The sequence below is a fragment of the Nyctibius grandis genome, chromosome 3, assembly GCF_013368605.1.
Source record: "Nyctibius grandis isolate bNycGra1 chromosome 3, bNycGra1.pri, whole genome shotgun sequence".
Lineage (NCBI taxonomy): Eukaryota > Metazoa > Chordata > Aves > Nyctibiiformes > Nyctibiidae > Nyctibius > Nyctibius grandis.
Genome location: NC_090660.1, coordinates 99,279,484 through 99,306,401, shown reverse-complemented (window position 1 = coordinate 99,306,401; position 26,918 = coordinate 99,279,484). Strand labels below are relative to the sequence as shown.

The following is a 26,918-nucleotide window of genomic DNA, read 5'->3' as shown; positions in this document are numbered from 1 at the left end:
GAAAACTCACATATTTCGCAGAAGTGCTCTAAAAAAATAAAATTGTTGTTGACAGGCAACATATATGGGACTCCATCAGGGCTTAAAAAGCTACCACAATATTATTTAGAGAAAAAAAAAAGCATTAATAAAAAATGTTTTTCATGCACACTCAGTTTTCTAGCTGTTGCTTGCTTTCTACATAGAATCCAAGCAGCTTGCCATGGGTTTCTTGTCTTGGTGGGAGATTTGCTCGCCTTCACCAGGCACTTTCTCCTTAGCACCATCCGTTTACTCTTTATCAGGGTCCATTGGAAGGGGTCAGATCTGTTACTTGCAGAAGGGAAGTGGGTTCTGCAGCCCCGCTTGCTTTGGTTCTGTAGGAAATTCGCTCATGGAGCTGGGAGCATATCTGAACATATGTTAGTGGTCTTTTACAGCTGTCCATGTCACTTGTTACACCCCCACGCAGAAGCTTTTGAATGTGCCCCATGTCCAGAAGCTACGTCTGTCACAACAGTGAAAGAGAGCCATTCCTTCATTTCTGTCTTCAATAAACCCTTAGGGCAGCGTTTGGCTTGGGCTGAACACCGGCTGGATTTGAGGGGAGAAGCAGACTGACAGTCGGCCATGTTGTGGGGTGGGAGAACACGTGTGCTCAGCCCTTCACATCCTGCTCCCTTCCCTGTGTCCCTCTCCCACAGCAGCAGAGACCCAGCTTGGTGATGCGGCTCTCGCCTGTGTCACCATCTGAGCTGGAATAAAAAATTCAGATGAAATTCAGAAACTTCAGTGGGTTCATTATTACCACTGGAAAGCCCCACCACCTAACTACTCTATTTTTTTTTCCATAAAAGCCAGCCGCATCATTGCCCAATAATGTGAAATTTGGAAAATGAAACTCTGCTGTATTGCATGTAAGTGAAACTTTATTTAAAAAAAGCCCCTTGGGCCATTTTCCAGAGCGCAGACTTTGGCACCGGAGTGGCACCGTAGCAGTGCATGGCGCTACCACCAAAACAGGGGAGCTTTCCCCCTTCCCACCCACCCCACAGCTCCCCAAAACACCCCAGCCGCCCTCCCACTTCGGTGGCACCCAACAACATCTGGCAATCTTGGAAAGACTGGGTTATCTGCTGATCAGCAGGCTACGTTTGGAAAATACTGCTCTGGATGGCTAGATGTGCAGATGCTAAAAATGATAATAGAGAGGAAGGAAGGGGCTCCTCGTGTTTCCAGCTCCGGTGGTGTTTCTGGTGGCAGCCGCACTAGCAGACCTGCCATAGCTTCCCCAAGCTGACTGGCAACTCTTCAAACTAAAACATTTCACTAACTCCCGTCCATGTGCTATAAAGGGTTTATATACAGAGAGATAACGAAAAACGTGACCACCCTAATGTACTTCTGGGAGAGCATGCTTGGACCCACGGACGTAACACACGCCCCCGGGATGGTGCACAAAGACTGGAAATGTGGGGTTTCTAAAAAAACCCTGAGGTAACGCTCTCGTGTCCTGAGAATCGCTCTTCCACGAGGTGCCACCCGTGGGATGGAAGCGCCGGGCCCTCCCCTCCTGTCGCCACGCAGAGCGGCTCCTTGGGGCCGGCCCCCAGCGAATCCGCCCGCCGCGGAGCGAACGGCGGCAGCGCCTCACCCCTTCCCGCCGCCCGGCTCCTCCCAAGATGGCGGCGGCCCCGCCCCGCGCGGGCGGTGTCCCGGAGCCCGTCTCCCGGCGGCGGGGTGTATGACCGCGGCGGTGACGGGGAGAGGGCGGCGGGGCTGGCGGCAGCCGGGCGCTGGGGCGGCAGCCGGAGCGGAGCGCGCTGGGTGAGCAGCGCGGGTCTGGCTGCGTCCTGGATGGGGGTGGGGGGTTCGGCCGTCGGGGCAGGGGAAGGAAACTTTCCTCGCAGAGCCCTTCCCCGCCGGGGCTCCGGCCGCTTTCCCGCGGCCATGTTGGGAGCCGGGGGCTGCCTGGCGGGGAAGGAGCTCCCCCGGCGGGAGGCGGTGCCGGGCTCCGCTGGCGGCCGCCGTGCGGGGCTGTCCCGCCGCGGGGCTGGGGCGCTCCCGGCCGTCCGCGAGGGCGCTGCCGCTTCCCGCCGGGAGGGAGGCGGCGGGGCGGGAAGGTTCTGGGGAGGAGAGAGGCGGCGGCGGCGGGCTCTGGCCTGTCCCAGGGCGCTGAGGGAGTTGCGGGGCCTCGGTAACGAGTTCGCTTTTAGGAGCGGGGAAAAACAACAGCGACATCGGCCCCGCGGTGTTACATAAGTGCCCGAAACTCCCCAACTCGTGACTGGCGCCGAGGCCCGGGCGGCGGCGGGACGGGCTGGGCCGGGCCGGGGCGGAGGGCGCTGCCTTCCCCGGTGGGCCCCGCGGGGAAGCCCGCCGCCGGAGCCTGCGCCCGCCGCGGGATAGCGCCTTGCTCGCCGTTTTAAACCCCTCGTCGTTCTCGGAGCGAGTCGCCTGAAAAGTCTTGATGCTGTGGTAGAAAAAAGCAGCGGAACCGCGAGTGGTGCGGCTGCGAGCGCAAGGTGCTGTTTTTACTGTGAAAAGTCACAGATTTTGTAGAGGAACGTGACTGGTCTGCTTAAGATATAAGTGGCACATAAGCTGTTGCCTGAAAGTGGTTCAGGAAAAGACAGCCACATGTTTTTCCTTTCGCCTCATTTGCAATACTGTGTGCATAGACATTGATATTTATAAACGGCAAAACTGCTCATCGCGGCAAGAAAGCGATGAGTGAGTCTGCTGAGCAGCGTGTCTTGGCATCGACTTTGTCCCTGCTAAGAGAAACGGCCGTTGCTCAAGTTTTGACGTGAAGCGCCAGTGCAATTGTTGTTGGTAACCTGTTATATCCTTAACCAGAGATTAAGGATTCCTATACCTGTCTTTTGATTGAATTGATGAGAGTGCTTCCAGAAGCATTGTTAAGTCCGAACTCGGGCTGTCTGGTGTGGTGAGTAGTTACGGTAGGGGTTGATGCTTATTTGACAAACGCTACGTCCGAGAGGCTGCGATGTGCCTGACAACTCGGTTGAGGTTAATACAGCAGGCAAAGTGAGTCTAAAATCAAACCCACAACACTGGAATCGGTTTCAGAACTGAGATTGCTATTCCTCTTTCTTTCCCAAAATAAAGAGAACTTAAATACTCAGCTTTCAAATTCTAAGACTTGTATATTGAATTGTTTTAGAGATGGCTATCTGAAAGAAAGGAAGTATTTATAGATGGCAAGTATTTAAAGATGGCAGTGTAATCAGTGCTGAGATGCTACAGATGATTTGCTTTGTAGGCACTCAATGTGCAGAAAGGAATTGGTTCTTTAGCTCAGAAGATAACGTTTTTGCTTTTAACCTCTATAATATAAGTACTGTTGACTAATCAAGTGACAAATAAGAATCCTTACGTAGCTAAATGCCACGTGCATCAGCTCAGTTTGTTAAATAACATTTTCCCAGTTTTTAGTGCTGTGCTACTTACGTTGAAAACGGCGGTGAAAGTGAAGCCTTGTGAGCCTGTGTCCCAAGTTCTTGCTTCTGAATGCAAATCGGCTGTCTGCCTTTTGGAGTGTTTGTGAGTTTTGCCTGCATAGAAACCCACACAGAGGAAGTCCCTTAAATGCTAAATGAAAACCAGCGAGTAGAAATTTGGAGCTGGGGAAGCTGGATCAGTTTCTTCAGTGTCATATCATCTAAAAAGAAATAAGAGTAGTGTCTTTTCACATAGAAGCAAGTTTTCATTAGATGCAGTGATGAAATCATTATTTAGCAAGAGCTGCATTCTGTTTCCTTTAAATTATGGGCTGACACTTAACCCTAGTATTACATATGCCCTTGGGTGAACAGAAGATCTACCTGTAACATCCTGAAGCCCATTATTTTACCAAAAGTATTATCGGTAAAATGGTCATTATATTCAAACAGCATTGTGACTTTTAGGTTTCACTGTTGTGGTTGGTGGATGCGGGAAGGTTTCATCTTTCTTGAGTCAGTGCAGTAAAGAGAGGTGGAACTGCAGTTTTAGGTAAGGCATGATAGGACGGAGCTTGGTGTGTCTCATTTACGTTGCCAGGAGTCAAGTGAGGGCAATAAACAGGGTGCTGTCTGCAGGCGGGGCACAAACACTGGCTTTGTTACACTTGCAGCATTTTTGGTGACTTGTCTTCCCGAAGAGGGCTAGAGATGATAAAGTGAAAGATTAGGGTCAAAGCAGGGCATTGTAGATGAGGGAGAGTTGAGGTTTTTAATACTTGCAGGTATAATTTTCTGAAAAAGTGTCTGTTCCCTAAAGTGTTAGAAGTGGTGGTCAAGCAAACAAACGGACGCAAGTTTTTGTTCTTAAAGGCCATTTATTAGGGGGTGATGTTAAATAAGGAAACTTCAGCCTTAATGATAGATAAGTTTCTTAGATGTTGATAGGTAAGAAAGTTAGTTACCTTCTTGATTTTTGTATTAAGAAATTAAACCTTATTTTGTACTGCTTCAGTATGTTTGTGACTTATTCCAAGCTCTGTTAATAGTCAAGCTTATTTTTCCATTTAATTTTTGTGATTTTTTTTTTTTAATGATAGATGATGCTTATATATGCATATTTTGCTACTTTCAAGGATTAATTGAGGAATTTGATGGAAGTGTGATAATTGGGGTTGTTCCAAAAGAGAATAAATAAAGTACAAAAATAGGCTTTTGAAATAGAACCGCATATTTAAAACTTTCTCTCTATACAGCAAATGCAGAGTTGGATGTAAAATAACTTCTGTTTTCATGGTTTAGCAGAGGACTTGTTTTTACAGTGAGGGGGGTGAAAAGCTACTCTGTAGATAGGTGTGGTAGAACATGTTTGCCATACTAAGGGTGATTTTAACGTCGTCATAAGCTATAAGCTGTGTTAGCAAGTAGAGTCCTGCACATTCTGAGCCACATGAGTAGTCCTGTTGGAATAAATGAGTCTGCTCGCGTGAGAAGTGGCTTGACTGAGAGTTGTAGACAAAGATTCTCCTTTTATGAAAATAAATATTATTGTGCATAAGGGTTATTGAACAGAAGAGTACTTAATGTTTTTCAGCATGACACTTTAGCACTACATAGTCAGAAATGCACTCGTATGTTTACTTTGGTTTTGTAGAGTTACATAAATAGGTAAGAGTGCTACTGCCTTGGGTGTAATGATGCTTTTTTTTTTTTTTTACACCCTACTAGTGATGATAGCTAATTCAAGGATTTTAAAAATTACTTTGAAGAGAGTGGTTTTCTCTTCCCCCCCCGCCTTGCATTGTTACGGTTTTAGGCATATTGTTTATGTAATATAGCAGGATTTTGGCATTTTGTCTAAATGTAAAAGAAGAGAAAACAGTTGAAAGTCAAGGATTTCAAACACAGGAATATTCTCTCTACATCCCTCCCCATTCCTGAATGTAATAAGATGACATGCAAGCAGTTACTTACTGTGGTGAGATGCAATCTCTTGAGAAGTTGTACTGATTCAAACAGATACGAGGGGGTTGCAAGATGGTGATGTATCTGATCTTTCTGTCAGCAGCTTTAGCTTTCACTGGATACCTCTTGTACCTCAAACATATCATCTTTTTGCTTTTAAGTACTTAGTATGCCTTCTGCAAAAGGAAGAAGTTACAGCATATTCTTTGACATCTGCATTTCTAAAGTGTAAATATAATTTGTTAATGCAAATTAATATTAAAGAGTTAATAACACTGCCATTCAGGTTATCAGACAGGATCTTTCTTGGAACAGTGAGCTGTGCAGGTTAGCTTCAGTGCAAACCTTTCTGCAGTTTTCAAAGTTTCCTCTACATTGTGTCATCTTTGCTGTGGCAATAAGGGCCTAAGACCAAAGGAAGATGGCCTGTTGGATGAGAATCATGTGGACCATGAGCCCCTGCAGTATTATGGATGCTGTTTATTGCACCCGGAGGACTGAGTTGTGCTGAGGGCTCTAATGTCTGTACTCCGAGTGCTTTCTGGGTAACTTTAAAATGCATCAAACACATTTGACAAGCAGTAAAAGGGAAAAAGGCCAGTGAGTGCATTTCCCAGGAAGGCCATGGTAAGCTGCTGTGATTATGGGGTTCTTTCAGGAAATGACTCCCTTTTTTTCCCCTTCTCCTTCTGCTTTTAAATTTCTCCTGACTTAGCTGTCAATACTTGGTAATGTAAAACAGAATCTAAGACTGGTTTTCAGTGTACTTCTGTTCTGAAAGCTGTGTGACAGTGATTCTCCGCTCCCCTCCTCTGCAGCCCCGATTCTGATCTAGGTTAGCAGCATGGAGGCAAGTGAACTGCCCTTTTAACACGCAGGTTACAGCTGAAAAGCTACTGACATTGAAGACTGACAAATTCTATTTACAGTATCATTGTTAAAGCTTTCTTTTGGCTGTTGTCGATAGCTCTCGGATGTTGGTTTTCTAGACCTTCACTATCCACCCATATGTCACCAGCATTCGGTATGAAAAAGGGCTTATGTCCCTTGTTCAAGAAAGAGCAATTCAACGCTTGGCTTATGTGTTTTAGATATTGCTGCTTAAATAAATTTTACTGGGGGGTGACAGTGACAGGTACATGATTGCAGCACATCAGCGTTGTCAAGCTTCCCAAAAATCACAACATATGGTTTGATTCCAAGCCCCAAGCTGTGTTTGGCTGCCTGCGAGCCCCTGGTTTCTGCTGGGCTGGTGGTTTGCAGCCTGGTGACAGCCCTGCTGTGCGCATGGTTACTGGGGCTTGAGCCATTTTTTGGTACCAATTTGAGCAAATTCTTTCAGGAGGCTTAAGTGGTAGGAAAAAGATTCCCTGCAGCCAGCCAGGCTTGCCCTTACTTAGTCTGTTCTTGCTGGTGAACTAGTGGTAGAAATTGTTTGGCTTTTTTTTTTTTCCCAAGGAGTTAAGAATTTTAAGGGACAAAGTATGTCTGAATATTCTGGTTTTCCTACTATAATATTGAAAATGTGCTGCAGCAGTGCTTTGTCTGACCCTGTTAGGTATTGGCCAGCTGCCTGGCCTCCTGAAAGTGTTTCTACAGTATAATATAGTATTAGGGTTGCCCCCTAAAGTGAAGATTTCTTAACACTTAGGTCAAGAGCAGCAGAAAGTTGAGATGATTGCTCCTGGTCAGAGAAGGAGGTTGAGTGTTGTTACTTGGCTTGTGTCTTGTTTAGGTTTGTGGAAATGCTTGGAATTACTGAGCTGGTAAAAGAAACCTCTTTTATCGTGCAGCTTCTTTTCCTTTAACAGGATATGTGAATTTAAAGGACACATGCATGTGAAAATAATATTGATATAATAAAAATGAAATAGTGATGGTGTGGTTATGCTGTTGTGCTTGTAAATTGTGAGACTGTGGGAAAATTTTGCTCTGTTGTAAAACATGGCTAGCTAAAAGCAAGAGTTCTTTTGTGTTGCAGTTATTTGTAGGAAGTTAATGGCTTTTGCCTAGCTTTGGCTGCTTGATAACTCTCTCTATAGCTTGGTCATGTTATAATCAATTACCTATAGTCTAGTCCTTGTTAGACTGTTAGTAAAAGTCAGTAATTTCTCTCATAATGGTAATAAAAATAAAGACAACTTAAACCAGAAAACTTTGTTTTTTTTTTAACACTGGCTGTTTTAAGTCCCTGTGTATAGTAAAAAAACATAAGCCAGTGGACAGTCAGATGTGTCATAGGTGTGCATTCATAATGAAAGGGAAAATAAAATTCTGTTAATGTGAGGAAGCTCATTTGAACGTATAGATGTTCTGGTAGCTCTGAAGTGTTAAAACATGCAGGTGCTCTAAAGTCTAGGAGGTGCTATTTTTAGTGTATACTTGTGTATAAGAGATACACATTGGAAATCCTTCTGTAAGTGGTCTCTACTTGTAGGTTAAAGATGCTGCAAGAAGCATGCTGGCAAATACTATTTATTTCAGTCACTGAAGACCAAATCTTATTTTTTACATTGACTGAGAGACGGTCTGGCTAGTCGGTAGCGAGTTGCCTTTGTGTGTGCTCTAAATACCAATAACCCATAACAACAACAAACCACACAACCGATCTGGCTTTGGAGAACTGCTTGCAAGGTAGATTTGGCAACTCTTCCTGTAGATCAGCTGTATCTGGATCTGTTTTTTCTATACTAATGATGCAGTGTCCCCTCCCCGAAAGAATTTACATAAGTCTGTGTTTCAAGATTTAAAAGGTGTGTTGGTGCTGTGGACTCTCTTAATTGTGCTGGGTTGGCAAAACTTAAGGCAGCATCTAGCTTGCTCTGAAATTGGTCAGATCCTTTTGATTGATTTTTCATGTCCCTCACCCAATGTCCATTTAATGTTAAGCATGGGAGTATTTGTATACGTCAGGTTCTTTGCAAGCCCAGATGTCCGGATGGGTACCCGGGTGCTGCTGAAGCGGGCTGTCACCAGTTGAGCCGTTCCTTCGCAGGCAGCGTATCAGATGGGAAGGGCACACCCGGCGCCTGTCCAGGCAGCCTGGAAGGGAGGGGTAAGTCACTGCTGCCAAACTGGAAAATAACATTTGCTGGGAGAGACTCTTCAAACAGCTAAACAATTGGAGCAGGGAAACATTAAATTGTAAACAGAAAAATGTATTCCAGTGTTTGGTATCGCAGCCTGGTCGAGTGATCCTTTAGGCACCGGCCCAGCATGTGAGCTTCGTGTCTGCTGGAGCTTCTTGAGCAGGATCACAGACTCCTGTTGTCTGCCCTTGACTCTTCTGGGGCATATCTAAGGTGTTGCTCTGTTGTCTGCTGTTCTTCTGATGGCTTTTAGCTACTCAGAGCTGCGGATAACTTCGTGAGGAACTTGGAACTTTTTGGGGCTCAAGATCTGTGGAAGCTGGTTTTGAAACTGTTCTGATGCGTGTTCCCAGTGCTTTGGTTAGATGAAAGATGCAGTTTGCTAGCACCAGAGGCTAGGCTAACCACTGCTAGTGCTCCTAAATACATGCAAATGGAAAGTTGAAATACTAGGGTCTTTTCCCATGACAGCAAAGATTTGATCTGAATCTTGGGATTTTTTCAGTTATTTGTTTGTTGATTAATTTAAAAGGGCACATGTGTGTTATATAGTTTATAAATATATAGTTTTTATATATATAAGCATACAAAAACTCAGCCTTTTTACTTATACCCATTTCAGTATGCTGAGAGCTGCAAGTACTTGATATGCCTATAGTTGCCTGGATCTTGCTTTCTGTGCTTTGGCAGATGCGTTTGTCAGACTGGAAACACTGTTCATGGCTGGTCAGGCCTGCCTGTTACCTCTGTTTGCAGAACTCAAGCTTTCAGGGTTGTGTGGCTGTGAGCTGTGGGGTTTTTTTAAAAATTCCTTTAATTCTAGCCATTACCTGGTTTTCACATGCACATGCTGGCTACCTCCTCCTTCGCATCTTGAAAGGCGTTAAGAATTTTCTCATCTAAATGGCAGCGGTTTGGCTGGCAGTACCGTGTTTCACAAGCGCTGTTCAGAGCCATGTAAGCCTGTGTTGGTGCTTGGGGAGTGCTCAGCTTGTCGACAGACATGTAAGGACACAGAGATGAAATGTGTTTAGGAAGTTGCTCCCTTTGTTGATCCAACCCTTAACTACCAGGGGGGGATGGAGAACTGCGTATTTATTTCCAGCAGCAGCTCTGTCTCTATCATGCCAGGAGACAAAAACAATATCAGCTACCATGGTTTATTATAAATAGAAGCCTGACAGTGGTAATAAACAGCTGATTTCATTAAAAAGCTGGATCTCTTACAAGAATGTTGCTCCTGGGCTTCTGCAGTGAGGTCTCTACTCCCCTAAGAGGCATTCAGGGACTTTTTCCAGTGAAGTTGGGGACAGAAGGGAAATACAGCCACTTCCAGTCGGTCTAGGAAGTGGATTGAGGCTCTCCTGATTGTATACTTCCCTGTGGTACAAGCTCTTTAGTACTGTTTGGGTTTCCATCTTTCATATTTTGTTACTGCCAAGCAGGAGAAGGTAGTGGGAACAGCTTTGGGACTCGGCAGTTCTGGATTTCTGTGTCTCTTTAATGGGTGCCACACGTTTCTTGCTTGGAGCAGGGGTGCTGGCATTATGTGGCATTATGACACGTGGCGTTATGGCCAAGGTGGTTCCTCTCACCCTTTGTGCAGGACAGGCTGCAGACTGGCCGAACTCATCTGGTGGGGCGGCCTGCTTCCGCATGCCTTTATTTTCCTCCGGTCTCCTCTATGATTATTTAGCATTATAACTCATTTGGGATGTGGGAGCTGGTCTTTCTGTTTACAAGCAGGTTAAATTGGTGTTCTCTTTCTGGCTGAAGTTTATTGTGTTAAATACCAAACCTTGTGAGCAGCTAACGTGCAGAATTTGGATGGTTTTGCCTGCATACAGCAGCTCAGGCAGTGTGCTAACTGTTCAGCAGAGTAGCCTGGATAGTAAAACAGCATTGCTGTGTTCTTGCTGTGCTGATACATATGCTGCTTGGCAAAACAGATCATCTTTTGCTAAAAATAGCTTTCTGTAGCCAAACTAGCTTTTGAGTGGGTTGGGGAATATAAGGTCATAAATCTGGAAAGATCTACCTAGAAATTATCTCCATCCCCAAAATGGAATTGGCCTTTCTAAACATTCCTAGCTCGGTTGTATAATGGCTGTTGCAAATTTGAAAAGTAATGCACTTGCCATGCAGGTTTGGTAATAAAGAGTTTTTCTGTTGTTCTTCTTCATTTAGAATCATTTACATTCTACAAGCAATTCTTACACAACTGGTCAATTAAAGTGAAATGGCAATCCTTCCTTGTAAGCTGGAAATGAGAGTATACTAAAATTAACTGTAATGTATTGAAAGAATTACTAAACTGTAAGATGTTAGGCAGTTAAAATAGAGATTTCTACATTGTACCTTCAAGAAGAATTTTAGTGGGACTAGACTTGTGACAGTCACTTGCATCAGTTTAAAAGCAAAAACCAAACAGATCTGTCTGGGTTATTACGGTAATTATAGGTTTATGATGACATCCGACTAGACAAATGCAGGGGTTTGCTTTCATGATGTATTTGGACATGACTGAGAAATAATGTAAAGATTTCTAAAATATTGGCAAGGCAGAGTATTCACAGGTTGCACAGTATGAAGTAATGCGGTTACTGTTAACATATTTCCAGCATGGTTTCTGTAAGTCTGTGGCTGATGCCAGAACATTAGCCAACAGGTTGAGACAAGTGAAAGAGTAAGACTGCTGGTTCGTACTGGCTGTGCCAGGAAGGGAGTGAGTTAGCTCATCTGTGTTTCCTCACGCCACAGCCATTGCTCCACAGGCTTGCGCAATGCAGGAAGCCATGTCTTCACAGTGGGGAAGAAAAAATGAAACATCACATTCATGTAGAAAACATTACACTGAGAATCATAGAAATGAGACTCGGGAGAGGTCTGCGGTGTCATCTATTCCACTTTCCTGCCAGTGTGGTATTGATTGATGATTACACTATGTTTTCTCCATAGGGTGTGGGTGAAAATGTCACAAGCATCTTTGCTTCCTTAGAGTAATCTAAAGCAGCCTTGGTATTGCCACCATCCTTTTCTGGTGTTTTATCTTGCTGCTTTTTTGACTTTATTAAATGCCAGTAATTAATAAGGGTGTGAAAAATGGTGCAAAGAGGCAACAGCATACATTGCCTTAAGGAAAAGGTAACGTTTTTTGGTCTGTAAATCAAGTCAAAGTTTCTGTCCTTCTGCTGGTACCTTTCTGAATGCTGCAGCCATTAACCAGATTAGTGAAAAGTGATTCTGAATCAAGACTTATGTTGAAGAAGTTCAGAGGGATCTTAGTGCCTCTTTTCCTGCAGTCATCTCTATCTTGATACAGTCTCTTTAATCTCTTGGTCTTTCTTATTTCTTTGTGGTATTGCGATGTTGCTTTTTGTCATTCTTGATACTTGTATCTTCCAGGTATGATCAGGGTTATCCTCTGCATCCTTACCAGCTGGTTACGGTAGCGATAGCAAGACAGTTTGTTAAATACAACAGTTTGGGAATACTTCTGTGAAGACAATTATTAGAGAAATGCTTGTTAGAAGGCTGTATTTCTCTTTAAGTGACAGTTGTTGTCTTACGTTTTAAATAGCATCCAGGACAGCTAGCTCCAGCACAGTACAGGCATTTAGTTGTTACTGTCATGTCAGCTTTTAGCAGTGATAAAGACCTTTAGAAAGCATTTGTCATATTTGTATATCCTCTCAACATAATATTTTTTGGGGGCGAAATTTCTTTTAATTTCACTTAACTTTATGACCAAATTGATCTTTTTACTGTTTCAAAAAAAGCAATTGGTGAATAATGGAAATATATAATTAATATAAAACCCCCTGCAGTTAATTGTTACAGATGTATTTAAGTAAATGTAAAATATAGAATGGAATATTAATGAAATCATAAATGGGTTAATGGATACTTAAAACTTCGTTTTCCTCAGTATTTTATTCTATGTACTGAATGATAGAAATAAAGTTTAATTAAATACCTCTTGCTGGTATTTCTATGTCATCTTTAATCCAGCTCTTGTTATTACCTTTATGGTCCTTGACAGGTAGTGCTGACTTGAGCATGTACGCTTGGATTCTGATTACAACTAATCAGATTTAAGTGCATAGAAAGCTTAATTTTGCCAACAAAGATGACACAGTGAAACTTTCAGGACAAGCAATGGTATCATCCTTCTCTGTGTGTATTGAAGGAGGTTGTGTAGGAGGTAGAACCAGTGAGGCTAAAGTAGGATTTAAAATTTATGCTGATTTTTCTTCTGACCTGTATCAGAAACAGAATATCTGCTGTGCATGTGTTTAGTTCAGCAATTTTCCACGCTAAAACTATTTTCAAAGCATTAGGCATAGATAAGTTTCCTTAAACAGGTTGCACTTTAGAAATTTACGCTGTGTTTTACTTGGCAGTGGTGCAAAAAGTCAAGTGTTGCTCTTAAGAGCAATACATCTAATATTAATAGAGATTATTGTATTACAGTACTGAGATGCCTTCATAGCTGAAAGCTTGTCCACAAAAAGTAGTGATATTACCATTTCAGACAGAGCTTTAAATCAGAGGGATGTATGAGGGTTCTGGGTAACTTAATTGTTTGTGTTTATTCTACTGTAAGTCAAATTAGCGTATCTTTCTTGCATAGGCAGAGTGCAAGAGGATAGGTGAATGAGTCTGATAATGTGTAACAATTATTTGAAACTTATTACTAAAAATAATAATACATAGCTATGTACTAAATTCATTCGGAGCTCATTCGGAGAGCTTTAAACTAGATTCGAAGGGGGATGGGGTGGTAGCTGGGCTTGCACCACTGGGGCAATGCTCTAGTGTTGAGGTAGACCAGGAGGCCCCCCATCCCCCTGGGGTGAAATCAGGGGGTGAATCTGGGATGAAATCGGTGTGCCCAGCTCGCTCCCTGAAATGCCTGTACACCAATGCACGCAGCATGGGGAATAAGCAGGAGGAGTTAGAAATCCGTGTTCGGTCGGGGGGCTATGATCTAGTGGCAATTACAGAGACTTGGTGGGACGCCTCGCATGACTGGAATGTGGTCATGGATGGCTATGTCCTGTTCAGGAAAGACAGGCCGCTAAGGAGAGGTGGTGGAGTTGCTCTTTATGTGAGTGAGCAGCTAGAATGTATTGAGTTCTGTCCAGAGGCAGATCAGGAGCGAGTTGAGAGTTTGTGGGTGCGAATTAAGGGGCAGGCTGGCAGGGGTGATACTGTTGTGGGTGTCTGTTACAGGCCACCTGATCAGGATGAGGAGGGTGATGAGGCCTTCTACAGGCAGCTGAGAGCAGTCTCGCAATTACAGGGCCTGGTTGTTGTGGGGGATTTCAACTACCCTGATATTTGCTGGGAGGCCTACTCAGCCAGCCATCCCCAGTCCAGGAGGTTCCTCCAGTGCATTGATGATAACTTTCTGATGCAAATGGTGGATGAGCCAACTAGGAGAGGAGCGCTGCTGGATCTGATCCTCACTAACAAGGAGGGTCTGGTTGAAGAGGTGAAGGTTGAGGGCAGCCTTGGTTGTAGCGACCATGAGATGGTAGAGTTCAGGATCTCATGTGGCAGGAACAGAATAGCTAGCAGAATCACAACCCTGAACTTCAGGAGGGCCAACTTTGGCCTTTTCAAGCAATTGCTAGGGGAAATCCCATGGGACAGGGTACTAGAAGGTAAGGGGGCCCAAGACAGTTGGTTAGCGTTCAAGGAATGCTTCTTCCGAGCTCAAGATCAGAGCATCCCAACAGGTAGGAAGTCAAGGAAGGGTACCAGGAGACCTGCATGGTTGAACAGGGAACTGCTGGGCAAACTCAAGTGGAAGAAGAAGGTGTACAGATCGTGGAAGGAGGGGCTGGCCACTTGGGAGGAATATAAGTCTGTTGTCAGAGGATGTAGGGAGGCAACTAGGAAAGCTAAGGCCTCCTTGGAATTAAACCTTGCAAGAGAGGTCAAGGACAACAGAAAGGGCTTCTCCAAATACATTGCAGGTAAAACCAACACTAGAGGCAATGTAGGCCCACTGATGAATGAGGTGGGGGTCCTGGAGACAGAGGATAAAAAGAAGGCGGAGTTACTGAATGCCTTCTTTGCCTCTGTCTATACTGCTGGAGGCTGCCCTGAGGAGCCCTGGACCCCTGCGGCCTCAGAAGAAGTCAGGATAGAGGAGGAATCTGTCTTGGTTGATGAGGGCTGGGTCAGGGACCAATTAAGCAACCTGGACGTCCATAAATCCATGGGCCCTGATGGGATGCACCCGCGGGTGCTGAGGGAGCTGGCGGAAGTCATTGCTAGGCCACTCTCCATCATCTTTGCTAAGTCGTGGGCAACGGGAGAGGTGCCTCAGGACTGGAGGAAAGCGAATGTCACTCCAGTCTTCAAAAAGGGCAAGAAGGAGGACCCGGGTAACTATAGACCAGTCAGCCTCACCTCCATCCCTGGAAAGGTGATGGAGCAACTTGTTCTTGGTGCTGTCTCTAGGCACATCAAGGATAGGGGGATCATTAGGGGCACTCAGCATGGCTTCACCAAGGGGAAGTCTTGCTTAACCAACTTGATAGCCTTTTATGAGGATGTTACCCGGTGGATAGATGATGGTAAAGCTGTGGATGTGGTCTATCTCGATTTCAGTAAAGCGTTTGACACGGTCTCCCACAGCATCCTCGCAGCTAAACTGGGGAAGTGTGGTCTGGATGATCGGGTAGTGAGGTGGATTGTGAACTGGCTGAAGGAAAGAAGCCAGAGAGTAGTGGTCAATGGGACAGAGTCCAGTTGGAGGCCTGTGTCTAGCGGAGTTCCGCAAGGGTCGGTTCTGGGACCAGTTCTATTCAATATATTCATTAATGACTTGGATGAGGGAATAGAGTGCGCTGTCAGCAAGTTCGCTGATGACACAAAACTGGGAGGAGTGGCTGAGATGCCGGAAGGCTGCGCAGCCATTCAGAGAGACCTGGACAGGCTGGAGAGTTGGGCGGGGAGAAATTTAATGAAATATAACAAGGGCAAGTGTAGAGTCCTGCATCTGGGCAAGAACAACCCCATGTACCAGTACAAGTTGGGGACAGAGCTGTTGGAGACCAGCGTAGGGGAAAGGGACCTGGGGATCCTAGTGGACAGCAGGATGACCATGAGCCAGCAGTGTGCCCTTGTGGCCAAGAAGGCCAATGGCATCCTGGGGTGTATTAGAAGGGGTGTGGTTAGCAGGTTGAGAGAGGTTCTCCTCCCCCTCTACTCTGCCCTGGTGAGGCCGCATCTGGAATATTGTGTCCAGTTCTGGGCCCCTCAGTTCAAGAAGGACAGGGAACTGCTAGAGAGAGTCCAGCGCAGAGCCACGAAGATGATTAAGGGAGTGGAACATCTCCCTTATGAGGAAAGGCTGAGGGAGCTGGGTCTCTTTAGTTTAGAGAAGAGGAGACTGAGGGGTGACCTCATTAATGTTTATAAATATGTAAAGGGCAAGTGTCAAGAGGATGGAGCCAGGCTCTTCTCAGTGACATCCCTTGACAGGACAAGGGGCAACGGGTGCAAGCTGGAGCACAGGAGGTTCCACTTAAATTTGAGGAAAAACTTCTTTATGGTGAGGGTGACTGAACACTGGAACAGGCTGCCCAGAGAGGTTGTGGAGTCTCCTTCTCTGGAGACATTCAAAACCCGCCTGGACGCGTTCCTGTGTGATATGGTCTAGGCAATCCTGCCCCGGCAGGGGGATTGGACTAGATGATCTTTCGAGGTCCCTTCCAATCCCTAACATTCTGTGATTCTGTGATTCTGTGAAATGACTGATTCTGCCTGATGAACAATTTTTAAGGAGAGTGTGGTATTTTCCTATGTAGATCCAAAACATGAGTCATCTTACCAACCAGTCATTTAATGCACATTAGATATCTAGTCTGCAGATAGTCTGTGTCTGTCTTAGGTTTACAGATTACTTGTTTGTGTCTTGTAAAAGTTTTATTGATCTTCTGTACTTTTCATGTATGTTTAACTTTTGTGATTAAGTGTAATAAAACAAGATTCAGTTCTATTTGAAATCTCTTATCAGAGCCTCTGAGTTGTGGAGTCAGACATGATAAAACCTTTTGACTTTTGCCTTTTATTAAGTAACTCTAAACAGAAACTTTTATTATGAAGCATATGTTACCCTTAGGCAAGAAGGAAAATGGTTTAGTTTGGACGTGATGGAACATAGTCACTGATGTTGTCTGTATGTGCAAGTGCAGGTGTGAGAACAAGGGGGTCTCTATGACAACTGGATAATTATTTAGAAGTTTATTGGGTGGCAAGGTATAATGTGCTTTCATTTAGATCTGCTATTTCTGCCTTTCCTTTCTTTATTCTATTCCTTTTGTATTCCTCCAAGTCTTCTCTTTTCTAGTCTCTCTGTTTGCTTCACTGCAACAATATCTAGATCTCATTCCGTCTGTTCTAATGGTGTGATCAGATGCTGTGGTTAGTGACATTTTTTTATTGGACTTGTGTTACTGAATCTGGCTTGGAAACATCCAGGATCTGCTGCTGCTTTAGGACTGGATGGGCATCTGTGTGGTTAGTTTTAAACTCTTGTACTTTTTCAGGCAGCTGAAGTACACTCTTTTTTCTTTAAAGCTGTTACCTCAACTGTGAATGTATGTAGTAAAGGATGAGCTGCCTGTGTCCTGATACCATGGCTCTGAGAAGTCTAGATTGCCTGGTTTGTATTAATCCAGTGTGTTAAATGTAATTGTTAACAGTGTAATTGCTAATTGTAAAGATGACGATAGGTGAACAGGCAATTATGGCAAGGCCAGTAGCATTTTGCTCCCTTGAAGGAGTGTTGAAGAAAAATAATGCTAAAAATTAGATGCTTAATAATTAATGCCTGTTAGCAGGGACTGTGTACTGGACAAGACTTATTCCTGCCCAGGCCAGAAAGTAGTGGAGCACTGCCGGTTCTGCTGTATTGCTGAAGAAACTTGGGAATTCAGGTTGTGTCCTGCTCCTGCATACCTTTTGTGCCTGTCCTGCAGTCTGAAGGGAGTGCTGCTTGTGATGGTAGCACGCACTGAGCTGGGGTGAGGAAATGTTTTTGTGCTGAGCTGTATGCAGTCTGTATCAGTACACCATAGTAGCTTTTTAAATCTCATTTCTCCCACCCAGCACCTTTGTGTTATCTATGGTTCTGCTCTGTGGTGACCATGCCAGCTGCTACAGTGCTCATGTTATAGCAGGAGACTTTTCTGGCAGTGTTGAATTAAGTGGAGTTATGTCAGTCAGGGTTGCTTTCTTTTTAGATTTCTGACTGTCTTCAGCTACAGCTGTTCTTTTCTGCAGTTTAGCCTGTACTCCAGAGCAAAGCTAGCGTGTAAAATAAACATTCTCCTGTTTTAAATAAGACCTGTAGAAGCATTGAGTCCTGAGAGAACATCAGTTTGGACACCAGGCTACAGTGGCAGAAAGAAACAATTATGTGGGAAGTGACTTGTCAGTGCACAGCAACCCTAACAGAATTATTTTCCTGCTGCAGTAGTCTGGAATGTTAATAACTGTAGTAAATATGTTACTTCCTCAACGCAGGTTGTGTTTTAGGTAAGTGGGTAACTTGTTAGCTCTTCAGAGGTTTCAGTAACATCTACGTTTGCTCACTTTGAAGATGACTGTTCTCACGAACAGGATACAAATGTAAAACTGGAGTGAAATGGGAGCAACAAGATCTTGGTATCTTGATAACAGAATTGTTATTTCTGTAGAAGCTTCTTGTGAGTAAAACTAAAAATAACTTGGTGTCAAAGACAGTTCTGCATATGGTAGAGGAGTTGGGGCTTTCTGTGTCATGAAATATTTTGTCACCTTTAAATAGCATATTATGCTAGAGATGAAAGCCTTTGCCCAGCATCTTGATGGTGAAATGGGCTGACTGAGAGCCTGTGTGTGAGGAGGACAAACTGAAGGTATTGAAGTATTTTGAGAGTTGAGAAAGGCTGTTAAACCCTGCTCATGGTGCAGGTCTATGTAGCTAACTTTTCTTCCAAGAGGATCTGTTTATTTTTGCGATGTTTTGACTAGCAGCTTGTATTACATTGCAGTCTGGACACAGAAAATGAATCTGATGTGATGGACTGATTGTCCTTATAGACAAATGGAGTTCTCCTTGCATAAGAGCATGGGAACTTTGGGAGTTTCTATGCAAAAACTCTGAAACTGGAGTCAATGTGATAGAAGTCTGAACAACAGGTTTGAGGGTTTTTACTTCATAGCATCCATAAACTGACACTATGTATAAGATGCTCCCACTCTCCTCTTAAGTGGAGCTGTCTAGCCTGTCATTTTGGAGCCCCTGGTTCTGATTTATTCCTCACTTGCTTTGTGGAAGATTTGGGGCATGTTTTCAGCAATGTGCACGTCTCTCGGGAATTGCTTTGTTTGATTAGATCTTGAGATCCTGGATCCTGAGGGCAGTAATCCAGTAGCTGCTTCTCATAGTGGCCAACAGCAGAGACTTCAGAAGAAAGTTTTAGCTGGCAGAGAGGAGGATATTGCCACCCAGTTCCAGGGTATGATCTGTTATTTTTTTTGCAATGTGTCTGGATACACTTTAAGAAAAGATTGTTGTAATTTCAAGACTAGTAATCAATAATCTTGCATAGCTTTTGGAGTGTGACATCTTGGGGTTAAAAGTTCTTTTGTGTGTCCAGACAGTATTTTAATGTCTCCGTGGTATTTGTGCTCATGCGAAGAAGAGGTGCAACTCTTCTAATTTTTAGCTCTTTTGTATTCCTGTTTTGTTTTGTATTCCTGGTATTTTTTCCACGTTTCATTATTATTTGTAATAATGATACTTTCCAGGTAGCTTCTCATTATCCGTTTCTGAACTTACTTCCTCTCTCAGAAGAGGCTAGTGAAGGTGAGTGAGTGTGCATAGGATTTCAGATGGATTTTCAGTTTTCTAAAAACTTATGAGAAAAATGTCAGAGCGCTTATTCTAAAAAGCCTGGACTATTAGTGTGAGGAAAATACTATTCATGCCCTGGAAAGGTGGAATAATCCATTAGCAGTCTGTGGCTTTTACTGCCTTAACTGGTAGGTGAGAATTTGTTGAAGGTTACAGACAAAAGTTTCAATCTAGAAGAGATGCAATTATCTTGTCTGTCTTAATAGTTCTTTACTTGCCCCAAATTCTTGCTTTAAGTCCAATAAGTTGTTATTTTCACAACAAGCTGAAAGTACAGTCTTCAGCACAAGTTCTGGAGTCATGCGTCTTGGTTTCAAGCCATGACGATTATTAAATGATCCTGCTTAGAGTTGTTTTCTCTTAGGTCGTCCTAGAGAACAGTTAATTAAAACCTTTAGCCTTTTCTCCCCGTTTTCTCCTCTCAGCGGCTTGTATTTTGAAAGCTTTTGTGGTGACCTTGAACCGACTTGGCTGTTTATTGGCAGTGAGTGCAGAGAGCGCTGAGTTGGAGCTGTGGAGCAGTGGGTGCTTCCTACAGGTCACTGTAGTTTCACACCAAGAGCTTGCTTTACTAAAACTCATCAGTATGATTGTGGTTTTTTTTTTTTTTTGGGGGGGGGGAGGGGGGGCAGGTGTTCCCCCTTGTGGACTAACAAAAGCATTTAACTTCTTGTAATTTGCAGGTAATTAATATAAAACTGTAAGTTTAGAAGTAGTGCCTATTGATTTGTACCTGCAGAAAAGTGTATTCATCTGGTCTGTCCCCTTTGCGCTCTGCTGACTGATTTCCTTCACCGCTTCACAGGGAACATGGGATTACTAAATAACTTTAGACTGACCCTGTGACTTGACTCCTTGCTTTCTCAGCCCAAAGCGGCTGTTGGTTCAGCGTTGGCACTTGCAAAGGCTGTTTCTTGCTAGTATGTTGTTAGATGGGAATGGTTATTTGGCAGTTAATGGCAATTAACCCTCATTCCAGATCCTGGGCTTTGGCAATCAGGCACATGAATGTGATTTTTGAGCCTAGGACCACAGCAAATACACATCAAAAAGTTTCGAGTTTATCTTTTGCACTCCCTCCTTAGTACTGTCTCCTTGGTAGATAGAGAGAGAACAGCTGGGACAAGCCAACAGCATTTCTGTGGAGTGGTACCTCTGTGTTAGACAAGGCTGTAGTAAAAGTGAAGCCAGTCACTTACCTGAAAAACTTGCTCCCAAGTGCCAGTGTTGTGCCTCCTTGCCATGTGATAGTAGGTAGGTGGAAGGTGTATATTTTAAAAAAAAAAAAAAAAAAAGGAGGAAAAAAAAAGGTGGCTAGATCTTAATGCTGAGTAAAACATGTAAAGGATGGGTAGTGTGTGTCCCCATGTGTATGAGTTAATATTGGTGCTTGGAATGCTTGAAAGAAATAAGGTGTCTATTGAAAGGTATATTTTGGATATGCCTGTATAGTCATAGCATTAAAAAAAATTAATTGTATTGATGTAATTTGAGTCTTCTGCTGTTCTCTAGTAGAAAAAAAATACTGTAATACTTCTGTTTAGTGATCAGTTTAAGCCAATGTACTTTCTGTGCAGGGAACTGTCTAAGCACCTCCCTTCCCATCCCTCCATCATCTCACTCCGCTGCAGCTACCAGCCCGAGCCCTAAAACTCTCTGGTTTGTTCTCAACTTCATCAGCCCTGATCTAATTCACTATGTAGCTTTTGTAATGGCACAGTGGAGCAGGGGGGGGGCAGATAGCTGATACGGTTCTGCTTGGTTTCCTTCTGTGGCGATACCAATTTTTGCTAAGTTTGGTGTCGCAGAACGATTTAGGGTGCCCACTTGTGGGCATCTCTTAAAGGGAATCATGGACAAAGCTTCGAGAACCTTGACAAGAGTAATGGTTCAGAAAGTAGAACTAGTGAAGGAGATGGAAATAACAGGGAATTTTTTTGTACGGGTTTTTTTTTCCTTCCACTCTGACTCCCAGTTTTCTCTCTAAAGATAAGTGATGTGCATTTCAGTCCTCAGAAAGCTTAATAAAGAAGGTAGTGATGGTTATTCCAATTGAAGAACAAAAAGAAATGTTTGTTTTGCAGCAAAGATGACTTATGCTTACTATTAAGAAAATACTTTCTAACTGATCAAATGGGGAGACACTGGACAGGGTAATGGAGGTCAGCCTTTTTTTTTTTTTTTTTTTTTTTAAGGTTTGACTGATACCTGGTGGAAATAGCATAAGTGTACTTGTTTGTGTGCCATGATGCAGCACAATGAAATCTCTTGAAACCCCTTTATAAGTCAGTTTGTGTTTTGTCTTGACTTTCTGCAGATCAAAGTAACTTCAGATTTGGTGGCTTTGTAATTTCACTAACTGTAAAACCGGTTAACACAGTACTCACATATTGTAACTAATGCTGTAAGGCACATAAAGAAAATTCAAAAGAAGTGCTGAGTAGTATCTTTAATAGATTCTTCTGTCTTCAGTGTCAGACTTTGATACAAGATGATGTTGTGTGCAGAGCTTAAAAAAAGGTCAGTTTAGTTATATCTGAGCAAGCCACTTGTCAGACTGTTTTAGTGTGGAACTAATTACTCTCTCAAAGCAGAAACTTGTAAGTTATTTTTTAATCACACAGCATTGGGCATGTAGATTTCTGTAATCACAGGTAACATACTTATTTAGATGAGGCCTAATAAGAGGTTTCTCTGCCACCAAATTTCTGTCAAGAAGTTTCATTCCTATTTTGTAAGAAAGTATCTGGGCTTTGATTTATAGGAAGAAGATTGACTGGATCAGGTTATGGCAGAGCGAGAGTCTGAGCAGCATCAAGTCTGAGCCTTGTTTCAGCCCAGTTTCATCTCAGTTATAGGCTGATGCTGTATTGATGGCAGGCAAGGTAGATCTAAAAGAAGAGGTAGGTGAATGTAGAGGACTTCCCAAACTGGGATCGTGTTGGGAAACACAGGTAGTAGGCACTGAGTATTTGCTACTCTGCTCTCCTTCAGACCCTTTCAAAGCAGTGGTTGTACCAAAGGGTGTCATTAGCCCTGCGGTAGCTGGAAAGGAAGGCACAGGAGACCCGTCTTCTGTGTGCTGAGAGACAGGTCTGTCCTTAGTACTCACCTCTGCCAGCTGTCTCACTGCTCTGTCAAGCACACGGTTCAGGTTCATGGCTGTCCTCCGGAGAAGCTTGGGGGGAGTGGATCTGGATCAGAGTGGCAGGAGTTTCCTTTGCCTGACTTCTGCCTGGGAAGTTCTAGGGTAAAAGATAGGCAAAAGAGTGGTTTGCTGAGGTATGAATCACTGGTGTGGCTTCTTATTTTCAGTTCCTCATTGGATGCCTTAAGAATCTTACCCTTACAAGAGAAAAATCTTACTTGCTACTTGGGGAAGGATGAGGGTGGTTTTAGTCTGTAATTAGAACAAATGTACTCTTTAGTTCATCAGCACTTCCTGAAGTATAAAGCCTTCTTGCCTAAACTTTCAGCTGGTGCAGGTCACTTAGTCTTCCTCGGGAGCAGTTGCGAGCTGCGTGGCTTGTCCTCTGTGCTGGTCTGCCTGTGTACGTCACCTGATTGTGATGGATGCAGATGTAGTTCAAGTAGGCAAGGAGGGAGGGACTGGGGGGCCATGGCAGAAAGAAGGCAGCAGCAAGCAGGCGATGGGTCACCAGCCATGATTTGCTTGCTGCTCCTGGCTGAAGAGTTTGCCATGAAAGCAGGTGCCGGGGGGGGTTGCAAGCTGTGGCCTGTAAAATGTTTCTAGTAGGTAGATTCAGAGTTTTGGCCCATGATTGAAGGTTTACGTACTGAAAAAAGAGCAATACTGAACTTGGCTATGGTGGTTTCCTGTGTGAACATCAATTACATCATTTTTTGTTTGTTATGTTAACACTAACCTGGGTCTGCAAGCTGCTCAGTTAAGGTGATGTTTCTGTCAGTGTTAGAATTTGGAATGATGCATGATACTTTATTTTGTCATCCAGAGAGTAGGTGCAGGAGGATAGACAGAGAAATATGAGCAGGATGCAGTACCCTTACTGGAGGGGAAGCCTCCTAGTCTGTTGCCGGAGACTCTCAAGAGCAATGCGGTAGGTGCTGTCTGTGTGATAAAGATAGCTGTCAGCTGGATGGAACGTTTTTGCTTTTGAAGAAAAGACTAATTGGTTACTAAAAATTCTTAGGTGTTAATACTTATTTAAATCTAGCCCAAGTCAGTGCCTCTGAGCCAGCCGGTTCTGTTAGATATTTTAAGAAATGTGGGGTTGGTACCTTCCTTGGGGAAGGCTGCTGTTGAATCAGTGCTGTTCTAACAACAAACTTTTTTTTTTCTAATTTTAGGATACTTGTGAAAGATGGTGGATCGCTTGGCAAACAGTGAGGCAAATACTAGAAGAATAAGTATAGTGGAAAACTGCTTTGGAGCAGCTGGTCAACCTCTGACTATTCCTGGTCGTGTTCTGATCGGAGAGGGGGTACTAACAAAGCTGTGTAGGAAGAAGCCCAAAGCGAGGCAGTTCTTCCTATTCAATGACATTCTTGTTTACGGTAACATTGTCATCCAGAAGAAGAAATACAATAAACAGCACATAATCCCGCTGGAAAATGTCACTATTGATTCCATCCAGGATGAGGGAGACTTACGGAACGGGTGGCTTATCAAGACACCAACAAAGTCTTTTGCGGTTTACGCTGCCACCGCTACAGAGAAGTCTGAGTGGATGAACCACATAAATAAGTGTGTTTCTGATTTGCTTTCCAAAAGCGGGAAGACTCCTAGCAATGAACATGCAGCTGTCTGGGTACCAGACTCAGAAGCCACTGTATGCATGCGCTGTCAGAAAGCAAAATTTACACCCGTCAACCGTCGTCACCACTGTCGCAAGTGCGGCTTCGTGGTGTGTGGGCCTTGCTCTGAGAAGAGGTTTCTTCTCCCGAGCCAGTCTTCCAAGCCTGTGCGAATTTGCGACTTCTGCTATGATCTTCTTTCTACTGGGGAGATGACTGCTTGTCAGTCTGCTAGATCAGACTCCTACAGCCAGTCACCTAAGTCATCTTTAAATGATGTATCTGATGATGATGATGATGAAGACAGTAGTGATTAAGGACCAAATGTTTTTTTTTCCATGTGTTGCAATTTGTGTTTCAAACCGTATGGAGCTGCTTTTGGGGAAGTCTGTAGTGAGGTTCCTCAGAAAAATCCTGTTCTAGCCATGAAATATGCCTGAATATCTTCAATTGCGATGTGCCTCAATCTATGAATTCTCTAGACAATAGTTTTTTCACTCCTCTGCAGGGATAGACCGTTGCAAATGTTATCAGACTATTTTCCAACTTCTTATACTTGAGTTGTGTCTAGGTTAGACTTCTGTGGGAGATTGGAGAATAAAATGTACTTTCTTAATTTAACAACCCATACTTCCTAATGCTTCATATTGGTATGTTGTTATGTGGGGTTTTTTTTGGATATGGGGAGGAAAACTGTAAGCATGGATGGAACGGTGATGTTTTTGGTTAATCCCTTAGACCATCTTGTTTTTCTAACCATGGTATATAATAAGTTGGAATGTGACAGAACTTACAAACTTAAATGTCACAAAACTTGGAAATTGTCTTGTTTTGCTCTTATTTATGACTTCCTGTGCCAAGCAGTGCCTTGTACCAATTGTGCTGATTCAGGAAGAAACAAACTTATTCTATGTTGTCTGTGTTTGCCTGATGCTGGTATCTGAGAGATTGTTGGTGCTATTGAAAATAACTGCTGTGTTCAAAGTGGAGCTTTGACAAGGTCATAACTGTACCCCGTGGTGGGTGACGGAGACCTGAATCTCATGTCCTCACCTGTGCAGGCAGACCCGAAGACTCTGCAGACTCCAACAGGCTTCAGCGGGGTTCTCCTTGCAGGAGCTGCATTGCGGGTTGGGATCTTGAGATGAGAAGCTTAGGGTGACTCTTCACGGGGATTTATATGTTTTCAGAACAGTTTCTAAGTTTCAAATTTGGTAAATGCATACTGAAATTTTAGTTGGGTGATATAGCATTTGGATGTGATAACCTATATATTTTTGGAAATAATTCCCCAAAATTATACTAAATTGTTTCTTAACACATTGGTGAGAGGGTTGTTTTTTTTTTCTCCCTCCAGAAGTTTTATTGGCTTGTTTAAAAATAACCTCATATTTTGAACAAGAAGCATGCAAGTATCCTTATAAAATTGGCTTTCCTTTTTACACAGCTGACCTCAGGATAAATGTGAGATGCAAGTTATTTCATTCTAAATGTCTACCCAGGACCAAGAAAGATGTATTTGAAAACTGTAATGAAATCGTCAGTGCAGAAAATGTCTCTACCATAGTATTCGTTTTTATTTGTAATAAATTCTTGAATACAGAAGTGTCATATTCCCATATAAATGTAAAAGTTAGACTTGCAAAGACACGTTAAACCCCCAAATACTATGTTTCTATATTTTTATAATGGTAGTGTCAATTTTGAAGGAGAAAAACCTCTTTGAAATAGTTGTATGAATATAGTAGCAACTGACTTTATGCAAAAAAAAAAAAAAAAAAAAAAAATTTAAAACTTTTGTATCTTCTTTAAGTGACAATTTCTGCACTGTTTGCCTTGGTTGGCAATAATTGGGTTAAATATTTATTGAATAAACAATGCTGCATATTGCACTAGTCTCCCATTCTGTATGCTGTAAATGTCAGTCATAATTTTTTTTATAAAAATTAGCAGAGCACTTCAAAGCTGTAGCCCTCCGTGAGATTTCAGGTAGCTAAAGATGCACTTAAGGTCTTTAGGGAGGCACTCTACATTAATAGTCCGCAAGACATTGCTTCAGGTGAAAATTACATTAATATTTTTAGCTTGGGCTATTTCTAAAAATAAGTTTTTAAAAAGCACTGAAGAGTATTGGATCTACTTTGAAATAAACATAAAAAGGGGAAGACGGTTTCTGATGGAGACTAGGGACCAGGAAGATTCTGTAAAATTGCCAGATAAGCAATAAAGAATTGTATATACTGAAAGACTAGCTGAAATAAGTAGTTACATACACTTATTCCTTGAAATGTGAGGGAATGGTGACCTGCAGCAGGGGAAAATGGACTGTTCTGAGAAGGCACTTTCAGTTAATAGTGCTTATTTTTTGTACCTCTCTTACTCAATATTTCAGGAATGGAGACTTGTCAGCTTCAGTTTTTCTACAGAATGAAAGTACAAACCTTCCTTGTACATACTTTCTAATGACTAACAATCATTTTCTTCCTGGTGCAATTGTTTCCTCTTTCTTAAGCTATCAAATATTAACTTGTCTTGTTAGAGAGTCTGTCTCCTTATGTACTTCTCCCTGTGTTTCTGTACATTGTGCTTACTTTTCAGCACTTTTTAGGGGGTGGAAAGAGGGTTACCAAGAGTTTGATCACATCCTGTATTTTGCAGAATGTTCTTGCACCTACTTCAAATATCTTTTTATCTGTGAATGAAACTTGCACTGTGCCGCACTGA

At 43.1% G+C, this 26,918-nt stretch overlaps 1 protein-coding gene across 2 annotated transcripts in view; it reads left to right on the top strand.

The window, feature by feature from the left end:
- The first annotated feature begins 1,716 nt into the window (after positions 1 to 1,716).
- PLEKHF2 (pleckstrin homology and FYVE domain containing 2) overlaps positions 1,717 to 26,918 on the top strand; it is a 56,922-nt gene continuing 31,720 nt past the window's right edge. Inside the window, exons 1-2 of one of the 2 annotated variants that reach the window (XM_068396265.1) lie at positions 1,717 to 1,806; positions 23,748 to 26,086. In XM_068396265.1, coding sequence (XP_068252366.1) covers positions 23,762 to 24,511 — 750 coding nt within the window. In that variant the 5' untranslated portion in view covers positions 1,717 to 1,806; positions 23,748 to 23,761 and the 3' untranslated portion in view covers positions 24,512 to 26,086. Of the gene's footprint in view, positions 1,807 to 23,747; positions 26,087 to 26,918 lie in introns of those variants that run through there. The other variant, XR_011047812.1, reaches the window with a different exon arrangement.